This window comes from Lepidochelys kempii, unplaced genomic scaffold (assembly GCF_965140265.1).
Source record: "Lepidochelys kempii isolate rLepKem1 unplaced genomic scaffold, rLepKem1.hap2 scaffold_260, whole genome shotgun sequence".
Taxonomy (NCBI): Eukaryota; Metazoa; Chordata; order Testudines; family Cheloniidae; genus Lepidochelys; species Lepidochelys kempii.
The window spans coordinates 64,470-75,434 of record NW_027333629.1 but is presented as its reverse complement, the minus strand read 5'-3'; the positions used below and the strand labels follow the sequence as shown (position 1 = coordinate 75,434).

General features: G+C 60.7%; 1 protein-coding gene across 1 annotated transcript in view; it reads right to left on the bottom strand.

The window, feature by feature from the left end:
- Positions 1–441: 441 nt before the first annotated feature.
- Positions 442–10,965, bottom strand: part of SYNGAP1 (synaptic Ras GTPase activating protein 1) — a 36,509-nt gene continuing 25,985 nt past the window's right edge. The window contains exons 4-11 of the mRNA XM_073326992.1: positions 9,631–9,728; positions 8,189–8,310; positions 3,935–4,088; positions 3,589–3,687; positions 1,940–2,494; positions 1,644–1,788; positions 1,113–1,211; positions 442–562 (exon numbers count right to left, since the gene is read on the bottom strand). Coding sequence (XP_073183093.1) covers positions 543–562; positions 1,113–1,211; positions 1,644–1,788; positions 1,940–2,494; positions 3,589–3,687; positions 3,935–4,088; positions 8,189–8,310; positions 9,631–9,728 — 1,292 coding nt within the window. The 3' untranslated portion in view covers positions 442–542. The remainder of the gene's footprint in view (positions 563–1,112; positions 1,212–1,643; positions 1,789–1,939; positions 2,495–3,588; positions 3,688–3,934; positions 4,089–8,188; positions 8,311–9,630; positions 9,729–10,965) is intronic.

The window sequence follows — 10,965 nt, the reverse complement described above, 5'->3', positions numbered from 1 at the left end:
CCCCCACAGCCCCATACAACACCCAGGGCCCATCCCATGCTGGCCCACTCCCACCCAGGAACTCGTTCATGAACGCCATGTACTCCTTGCTGCTGACCCTGCCAGGGGACAGAGGGGTATAGCACCCCCTACATACAGCCCCATACTATGCGGCCTCTCCAGGAACTCACTCTGAATGATACATACTCCTCTGTGCAGCTGAAACCTGCCAAGGGCAAGGGGGGCTTGAGTCAGCAGGGTGTAGCACCCTAAGGACCCCCAGAAAAACATTCCTCACACCCGTGATGTCCCACCCTGATGCCCTGGCCCATCGTGCATCTCTCACTTGCTGAAGTTGGCCAGGTTCTGGATGACTTTGGCGATGAGGGTCAGCGTGCGGGACGTCTGCTCGTCTGGGTACTCCTGCATGAGCCCGAAGAGGCTGGGCGACATGACAGCTGGGCACAGGAAGCGCAAGAAGAGCGAGGCACTGATCAGCCGGTCAGCGATGTCCTCGCGGCCTCTCTCCGCGCAGCGCAGCCGCCACGAGGCAAACACCTCCTTCAGCTCCCGTGGGAACACGCTGTGGGGAGGGCAGAGGGGCCATCAGTGACCCCCAGGCCTCTTGAGCCCATATACCCCCAAAGCCCATGTGCCCACCCCCCCAGAGCCCGTGCGTCCCCCCACAGATCATAGACCTCCTTCCGCTCCCATGGAATCACGCTGTGGGGAGGGCAGAGGGACCATCAATGACCTACACACAGCCCTGAGCCCCCGACCACAGGGCACCGATGGCCTTCAGCTCCCATGGGAACAGAGTGCAAGGGTGGCAGGGACATCGGTGAGCTCCAGAGTCCCCCATACACCTCGCCATAGGGCACAGACCTTCCTCAGCTCCTCCCTGAACTCTCAGTGCCCTCTGTGCAGCTCACCACCTCCTCCCTCTCTTGGCCCCCCACCTCCTGCCTCCATCCATGCCCTCCAATCCCTCCACACCATGCTGCACAATTGTACAGCTAACCTTGCACAGCACCTGCTCACTCCCTGCCCCTGGACATGCCCCCATCCCCCACCAGCTGGCACCCACCAGTGCGAATTGACGACCTTGCAGAGCGCCAGCTCACAACACATACGCAGGTTGGCCTGGTGGTCAGGCAGGGTGGACGAGGAGCACTTCATGGGGTCGACCTCACAGTTCTCCTCTGACTCGTAGAGCGCCCGGATGAACTCGCCTGCAGGAGGGGGGCAGAGAGCTAGTGGGGCAGGGAGGGGGGTGCCAGGCTGGACACTGCCCCAAGAACCAGCTCCTACCACCCTGCACACCCCGTCCTATCCATCAGGGGCCTGAAGCTGGGGACGGGTGCTCCACCAGCCTCTCCAGAGACCAGATGGAGTGAGATGCCAGCTTAGGCATATCCCAGTGCCAGGACCAGCTGTTCGGTTGGGGATCACATCCCATCACCAGGCTAGGTGCAGTTCTAACGCCCCTAAACCCCAGAGCACAGATCCCACCCTCTGGGCATACAGACCCCTGCAGGCACAGTGCACAGATCCATGTGCCTCCCAGGGAGCAGGGTGCATGCCCCCCTTCACACGCACAGGACCCAGACTGTGCGCACCCACACCTGCGAGTGCAAACAAACCCCTCCCCCTCCCTCACTCACCAATGGCGTCCTTGAGGTATTTCTGACCAATGAGTTTCAGATACTCCTCTATGGCTTTCGTGGCCAGGGTGTTCTCCCGGAATATCAGGTGCTCCCGGTCCATGAACCGATCCACTTCCGTCATGGCCATGTCCGAGAGGAAATCCTGCAGGGGTCAGGCCCGGGCAGGGGAGTGAGTGAGGAGACCCAACACCCCAGAGCTCCCCACCCCATGCCCAGAAGGACCCGAGATGCAGACAATTCAGAGGGCACTTTGTCCTCCCACTCTTCCCCCATCCCTGCCACTCCCCCAGTACCTTGGCTTTGCCAGTGCTCTGCAGGATGTGCACCAGCGCACAGGCCACTTCCTCCTTGCTCTTGACGCTCAGGACCGGCTCCAGCACAGCGCACAGCATGCGGTAGTTGTTGGTCACGTACTCAGCAAACTCCTTGTACAGCTCCATGGGGAGGATGCTCATGGTCTGGAAACGGCTCTTGACGCGCACGGCGGGGCAGCCGGCCTTGCTCTTGCTGGTGCTGGGCTGGCTGAGCGGGTACCACTGCTCGGCGAAGTGGCGCCCGGTGACGCTGGCGATGGGGATGCTGACCATGCCCACATAGTTGCTCTTGTCCTTCTTGCGTTTCTTGTCCGTGTCCTTGTAGACATGCAGGCGGATGGTGCGCACGGCCGGCAGGTTGTTGAATTCGAAGTGCTCGCCCCAGAAGACATTGTCTGTGCGCATCTTGCTGGTGGTGCGGGCATAGAGCATGTCGTCCAGGCACAGCTCACAGTAATAGCGCTTCTTGGGCGGCAGCTCCCGCGCCTCGATGATCCACAGCTTCAGCACATTGTCCACGCGCCGGCTGTTATCCTGGGGAGGAACAGGGGATTAGGGGCAGAAGCAGGGGAGAGACTGGCTGTTATCTTGGGGAGGAACAGGGGTTGGGGGGGCTGTTATCCTGGGGAGGCACAGGGGGTTAGACTTGGGGGCTGGCTGTTGTCCGAGGGAGGCACAGAGGGTTTGACGGTGCTGGGGGTGGGGAAGACTGGCTGTTATCCTGGGGAGGAACAGGGGTTGGGGGGGCTGTTATCCTGGGGGGGGCACAGGGAATTAGGGGGGCTGTTATCCTGGGGAGGCACAGGGGTTTGGGGGGCTGTTATCCTGGGGAGGCACAGGGGGTTAGACTTGGGGGCTGGCTGTTGTCCTAGGGAGGCACAGAGGGTTTGACGGGGGTGGCGGCGGGAAGACTGGCTGTTATCCTGGGGAGGCACAGGGAGTTAGACGGGGGTCATTGCTATGGAGCACAGGGAGATCGGGCGCAGGCAAGTTGTGGGGATGAGGATGTAGGCAGGGGTCGGTGCTATGGGGTGTAGGATCGGGGACAGGAGGTGGGTCGGGGCTATGGGGTGTAGGCAGGGGGATCAGGATGTAGGTAGGGGTCGGGGCTGTGGGGTTTAGGAATGGGGACAGGCAGGTGGGTCGGGGCTATGGGGCGCAGGCAGGGGGATTAGGATGTAGGCAGGGGTCAGTGCTATGGGTGTAGGAACGGGGACAATTAGGAGGGACAGGGCTATGGGGCACAGGCAGGGGTCGGTGACAGGAATGGGACCAGGCAGGTGGGTCAGTGCTACAGGGCAGAGGCAGGGGGATGAGGATGTAGGCAGGGGTCGGTGCTGTGGGGTCTAGGAACGGGAACAGGCAGGTGGGTCGGTGCTATGGGGCACTGTGTGTGCTATGGGGTAAATTGGGGCTGTAACAGTAACTCCGGGCAGGGGGAGCTGGGGCTCTGTGGCCCCAGGGGGACAACTCCTGAGGAGTAGAGCAGCAAGCGAACACGTGGAGACACGTGTGCACAGCTGTGGGGAGCTGGACCCAGCCTCCTGCCCTTTAGCTCTCCTGTAGCCAGTATCCACCCTCTTTCCCCTGGGGCTCCCCTCCCCCCCAGCTTCCCTCCACTACAGCACCTTGTTGGGTTTCACGGCTCGCTGCAGGTTCTCGATCCACTTGTCGCGCTCTGCGGCTGAGCGGCAAGCAAAGCACTTGGTGCCAGACGCAGTGGTGACCTGAGGAAGAGAGAATGAGGAGCAGCTGAGCAGGGCCACATGTACCTTCCACACTCCCTGACCGGGGTGCCCAGCCATACTCCCCTCCCAGTGCTGGGGACGGAACCCAGGAGTCCTGGCTCCCAGCTCCCTGCTCTACCCCACGAGCCCGCGCTCCCCTCCCAGTGCTGGGGACGGAACCCAGGAGTCCTATCCCAGCTCCCTGCTCTACCCCAGAGGCGCGAGTGCCCTGGGCTGGCTGCCGTACCTCGAAGCAAAACTCCTGGCCCAGGATGCTGCTGTGCACAGGTTTGATGACGGAGTCCTCGTCCAGGTTGAGCTCCAGGGCCTCAGCCGCACTGCTCGGGCTCAGCAGGGACTCGTGGGAGTGCGACTCCTTGAAGCTCTGCATGAGGCGGGCTCTGCAGGGGAGGGGAGCCGGTGAGACGGGGGGACTTGGGGGGCCCCGTGTCTCGTGTCATTGGAGTGAGTCCAGTGCAGGGGAGTCAAACACAGTGAATCTGGTGCCATGACACAAGCATGGGAGAGGAAGGGGAAGACAACTGAGACATGGGCTCTGGAGCTGCTAAGGGGGGGGCGTGTGGGCAGCCAAGCTATGGGGCAGGGGGTCCTAGAGCCTCCCGGGGGGTGTGCAGAACATGCCCTAGCTGTGGCCATGGCACTGGTGAGACCACACAGACAGCTGGTGCCCGGGACGGGGGGTACCTGGGGGATTCAGCAGCTGGCCATGGGAGGGGCCCCTATAGACAATTCTGCACTGCCGGGGGGTCTGGACCGCAGAACAAGAGAGAGAGAGAAAGAGAGAGAAAGAGTCAGAGACATGCACAAATTAACTGAGTGGGGAGGGGGGCCCCACGCAGGGCCCCTGGGGATCCCCCTGGGAGGCTGTGACCCACAGGTAAATCACATGACATTTTCATAGACACCAGGCCACATTAGAATGGGGGACAGAGGGTCAACACCATTACCCCCCTGTTACAGAGCGGGAAACTGAGACACAGAGAGGGAAGGGATTTACCCTCCTCCCCTCCAAAAATCACTCTAATCTCTGGCAAAAGCCAAAGATAGAACCTAGGAGTCCTGGCTCCCAGCCCCAAACCCTCTAAACCCCACAGCCTCCCTGAGCTGGGGAGAGAACACAGGAGTCCTGGCTCACCCCCCCCCAACCCCACAAAATCCACTAAACCCCACATCCTTCCTCAAGCTGGGGATAAAATCCAGGAGTCCTGCCCCCCACCCACCCCCAAACCCTTCCAGAGCTGGGGAGAGGACACAGGAGTCCTGGCTTCCAGTCGTCCTCCACCCAAATCCACCAAACCCCATGCCCCTCCTTGAGCTGGGTATAGAACCCAGGCATCCTGGCTCCCAAACCCCACCACAAACCCACTAGACTCCAACCTCTCCCCCATCCCAGCTGGGGATAGAATCCAACCCAATCTGCTAAACCCCACAGCCCTCCCTGAGAAGGGGATGGGACCCAGGAGTCCTGGCTCCCAGCCCCCTCAACCCACTAGACCCCAACCCCCCCGATCCTCCATGCCAGAGACAGAACCCAGGAGTCCTGGTTTCCAGCCCCCTAAACTCATTAGCACCTCCCGCATCCCTCAAGCCAGGGATAGAACCCAGGAGTCCTGGTTTCCAGCCCCTAAGGATGCCCCATGCTGGCAGAACACACAAGGCAGCCCCCAGCTGGGGCAGGTGAGTGGCCGCCCCAGCGGGTTATTTTTAGCGACTGGGCTGCGTAAGCAGAGAGGCCCCTGCGTCTCCGGGAGGCAGCGACTCAGAGCTCGGCTGGGCTCGGCTCTGCCGTCATTGGAGCAGAGTGGGGGCGGGCGCTGCTAAAAATACTCACCCGGCCAGGCAGGGATGTGCCGGCAGTGGGCCTGGGGTGCCAGGCAGAGCAGGGGCCCGGGGAGGGGAGCCCTGGAGTAGGCCCAGGGGACAGGAAAGGGGGAAAACCCAGTTTTAAGTGGAAGAGCCTGGGGGGCAGGCAGGGAGTACAGGCTGGGGGGAGAGGCAGGTTTGCAAGGAAGGGGAAGCCTGGGCTGGGGGCAGAAGAACCAGAGAGTAGAAAAGGGGAAAGCCCAGGCTGGGGAGGGGCAGGGGATGTGAGGGAGGAGCCCAAGCGGGGTTGGGGGGCTTCTGAGGACACTGCGGGAGAGCCAGACAGGAGGCAACTGGGCTATGGAGAAAGGATAAGGGTGGGGGAATCCCAAACCTGGGGCGGAGCCAGGAGTCCAGATACCAATCCCAGCTGTGTCTACAAAGGGGGGGAATAACACAGACACTCCCCACTTTGCCCCATGTCCCCATACAGCCTCTATCCACATGCCTGCCCCTCCTATACACAGAGAGCCTGCACAGTCCTATAGACGTTATAAGTCACACAAATACTGAGATGCAGCCACCTCTGGGCTGGGGCGACAGGACTATACAAACAGGCCAGGAGCGTGAGACTGGATGGGCAGGAGAACCTTGTACCCAACCAATACCCCAGTGAGGCTCCAGGGACTCCTTGGTGCCCGAATGTGGCCAGGACACTGGGGTGCATGCCCCATGTGTTTCCTTCCCTTCCTTGGAGCACAGCATCCCCACCTGGGGCACTGGGACCAGCCCTGATGCTGAAGGGAGTGCCCCCACCCCCTTCAGCATAGCACCCTCTAATGCTATACTGGGGCACAGGCAGAGCAGCCCCCACCCAATCTCCACCCCACTTCCTTTCTCTGGGAGCCCTCCCACCTAGGTTTGTTCCCAGCCAGCCATGCTTGGGCTGCGCCCAGCTATGGAAGATGCAGAAGTTTTACGACAAGAAGGGAACATCGTGATCATCCAGTGACATATGCCCCCGTCCCCCGTCCCGGTATTGTGCAGGCCAGAGACTTGCCCCACCTAATGCCTAGAGCAGAGCTTCTACAAACCAGCATTTAGGAGTGTATGAGTGTGTACATGCATGTGCACACATGTGTGCATGTGTGTGTGCACATGTTTATATGTGTGCAGGAGCATGTGTACGTATATATGTGTGTGCACAAACGTGTAAGTGCGCATGCAGGTGTGTGCCGGTGTGCATGAGCGTGTGCATGCACATGTGTGCATGTGCTCACATTTGTGAGTGTGTGCATGAGTGTGCATGTGTGCACGCATGTGTGTGCGCGTGTGTGCGTTGGGGGGGTTACTTTCTTCCCACCCCTGTGGTCAATCTTGCTGGATCCTGACATGGAAATCTCACAATCCTGAGTCACTAAGCTCCTTATGCAGCAAAAGTTTGGCATGGCTTTAACTTCTCACACACACACAAGTATGTCACAAATGCGCACACACACTGACATGCATGAACCACATACACATGCACCCGGGGTCCCCCCATGTCCTCACACCCACTCGGGCAGGTGTCTGTGCCCCCCTGCTTGTGCCTTCCTGGCTCCCTGCTCTCCCTACTGGGCCAGCAAGGACTCACCGGGCAGGGCAGGGACCTGGGCTGGGAGTGGGGGGGCCGGGCCAGGCTCTGGCATCCAGGGAGGCAGAGAGGACAAGTCGGGCCAGGGCTGGGATCTCTGCCAAGCTGGATCCGGCTTCTGCTCCTGGCTCCCACCCACCATCTCCGGCTATAAACAGCTCCCGGCACCCAGCAGCACCGCTTCTGCCTGCCAGCCCCACTTCCCCAGCTGGCTGCCTCCCCCCACCCCCATTCCCATTCCCCCCCTTCCACAGGCTGCCTCCCCCAACCCCCATCTCCCCTACTGGCTACCCCCCCTTTCCTTCCCCCCACTGGCTGCTTCCCCCTGCACTTCCCCCCACTGGTTACCTCCCTCAACCCCTCCCCTCACCATTCCCTCCACTGAGTGTCTCTTCCCTCCCAGCTCCCTCATTCCCTCCACTGGCTGCCTCATCCCCCATGCCCCACTCCCCCCCAATGCCCAGTTGCCTCCCACTGCTCTCTTTCCTCCTTGCCCTCCTCCCTCTGCTTCCCCCAGCTTCCTTCCCATCCTTGGCTGCTTCCCGTCCGCAATGCCCCCTCCTCTTTTTCCTCCCCCCACACCTTCCTTCCCTCCAACTCTCCCTTTCCCAGTCTTGCATAACCCCCACATGGAGAGCACACCTCTGAAAGCGACACAAGCAACTCCAGGTGGGAGGGGGTGCGACAGGGCACCCCGAGAACGGACTGGAGGGGACAATCCCCCCCATGCAACCTCCTCCTGTCACCTGAGGTCATAACAAAATTGTATCAAGGAAGCCCCACAGCTGCTTGCCTGCTATCAAGGTGGGTTGCAGGTATTGTTAATACAAGGGATCCCTCGAGATGCAACTGCCTCTGGTGTGGGGCAGCCGTCCCCATGGGGAAGAAAGAGAGAGTTGACCCTGTGTGTGCCTGGAACTGGGGGCCCCGACCAGGGCAGTGATCCCTGGTAGTGCTGGGCAGGGTCTGTCCCTTGAAGCCCCATGCTGCTCTCTGCAGCACTGCCATGAGGTGGGATATGGACCGGCGGGGGGGCTCTCTCACCTGTCATGGTCGGCACTCCGGAACCGTGGGAGGATCTGGCGGAAGCTGCTGGTCCGGTCCAGTTTGGGCTGGCTCTTTGTCCGTTTGATGGAGCTCTTCAAACGCCGGCTCAGGAAGCCCTGCTGTGGGTAGGGGATAGACAGAGTGAGATGGGGCGGGGGCATTGAGGGAGCCAGGACTCCTGGGGTTTAGTGCCAACTCTGGGAAGGGAGTGTGGGCTGGGGGGTTGTCGGGGGGAGTGGGAGCAGGAGCCAGGACTCAAGGGTTCTATCCCCGGCTCTGGGAGGGGAGTGAGAGCTCCCCGTCTCTAACCACTTGACTTCACTACCCTCTCAGAGAACCCAGGCACCTGGGTTGATTCACGAAGTTCAGGATACTCCCCTGTTTTACCCCCTCCCACTGTCCTGCAGAGCCTGGTTCCCCCTCCTAGCAAGGCACAACCCAGCCCAACAGCCCAGTACCGCACCACATCACACAGTTGTATGGGCAGAGCAGGCACAAGGGCAGGGCATGAGGTGCACAGGACAGATCTTCAGAGATGGGGGTGTGACAAAGTGGGACTGTTCTTAATGTTTCTTCTGAATAGTGTGGGGGTGCCTCAGTTTCCCCTATGCAGTTCTTAAGTATCTAGGGGGTGGGATAAGGGTGCATGATCATTGCAGAGCCCTAGAGGGCAGGTGTGTGCAGGGGTCTGGATACAGAGAATGGCCAACACCCTGTTTCCTGGCAACTGATGGCCTGGGCCTTTCCCCCCTGCAAGGTGAGAGCTAAAGGGTTGGAGAAAAATGGAATCAGGTGACCTCCTGGCCTGGGAAAGGGACAAAGCCCAGAGGAGGAGGGGCTGGAGGGAGTTTCAGTTTGGGGCTGGCTGGGGACATGGAGTGAAGGGCAGACAGGGTTGTCTGGCTCACTGCCCCCCAAAATGGACCCAGCTGAGGGGTCCTGTTCTCTGCACCTACAAGCTCTGTGTTAGACCATGTCCCTGTCGTCTAATAAACCTTCTGTTTTACTGGCTGGCTGAGAGTCACGTCTGACTGTGGAGTTAGGGGGCAGGACCCTCTGGCTTCCCCAGGACCCCGCCTGGGCGGACTCGCTGTGGGAAGCGCACGGAGGGCCAGAGAGGATGTTGAATGCTCCGAGGTCAGACCCAGGAAGGTGGAAGCTGTGTGCGCTGTGTGTCCTGCAGACAGGCTGCTCCCAGAAAGGAGACTTCCCCAGAGTCCTGACTGGCTTCGTAGGGAGCAGTTCCAGAGCATCGCCCGGGGACTCCGTGACAGGGGGCAGAGAGAGAGAGAGAGAGTGTGTGTGTGTGTGTGTGTGTGAAAGAGAGAGAGAGAGAGCCTGGGGGGTGTGAATCAGTGAGTAGAAGAGCCTGGGTCCACGTGTCAGTGTGAGGGTAGCTGCACGTCTCCGTGTGTGTCAGGGCAGCGGAGGTCTCTCACCGAGGGCCGGAATGGGGGTGCCGGGGGCGCGTCCATGTTGATGCTGTATTGCTTCCCTGCAGGGACACTCTTCCTCCGGGAGCGGCTCACGTGGTGTTCTGAAAACAGTGTTGGGGAGAGATCTGGTTACTATGTGGGGGGGTCAGAATTCCACCACAGGGTGCCCCAGCCCTGCCCACCCTGCAAGGGTCACGACCAAGACCCTGAAGGAACCCCACCAACCTACTGAGCACTACACCCAGATCAAGGACTGGGACACAGGGCCTCTGCCCTGCAGGCTATGCCAGCTCTGATCCAGCCTCAGGGCAGGGACTGGCTGGCTCAGGTGGCGGGGAGTGGGGCACGGGGCCTTTCCCCTCTAGGAGGCGCTGGTTCCCATCTGGCCCCAGGTGAGGGGACTGGCTGGCTCAGACGGTGGGGAATGGGGCAAGGGGCCTGTCCCCTCTACTGGGTGCCAGCTCCAATCCAAACCCAGAGCAGGAACTGGCTGGCTCAGGGGGTGGGGAATGGGAACCGGGGCCTGTCCCCTCTAGGGGGCACCGGCTCCAATCCAGCCCCAATGCAGGTCACTGACTGGAGGAAAGGATGAGCCCACTCCGCAGCCTTGGAAACCCAGATACTGGGAGCAAGCTGCATGTGATAGCTGGGGGCAGCAGATCTTCTGCCAGCATTAAAGCAGAGACATCCCCCCGTCCATATGGGAGTCTGGCAGCCAGGCCTCTTGAATTCGGGGGTGGGGGGGAGACTGGGAATCAAGGTGCCTGGGTTCACTCCATGCTCTATAGCTGCATGCGGCTTCCCCTCTTGTATGAGGTCACCAGACAGCAGAGAGTGTTCCCAGAGGTGGTGATGGGAGTTTGGCTAGGGCCTCACCCCCCATACTCAGAGAAGCAGGCGCTGGTGGGAAGTGGGGGAGCCCCCCAATTCGGCTCGGTATCTGTGGCCACGATATCGCTGATGGAGGTGCAGGAGTCTCATGGTATGCGCAGGATCACAAGCACCATGCGGAGACAGAGAGATCCCAGTGCCCCAACTTTGCTTACTCCCAGCACCACACAGAGACCTGCATTGTGACCCCCCAAGGTGCACAGACACCCCCAACATGCCTCCCAGCCCACCCCACTGCCCTTCCAGAGCGAGGGATAGAATCCCGCAGGCCTGACGCCCCAGCACTGTAACCTACTAGAGGAACAGATAAAACACCCTGAACCTGCCCCCTTTCACCTCCGTCACTGGCCAGCTGGGTGCGAGCACCACCCCTGCCTGCTCCCCACTACATGGGTTACAAGTTTGAGGGGGACTCAGCCTAGTTCTGGTCAGGCCAGCTGGCTTCAT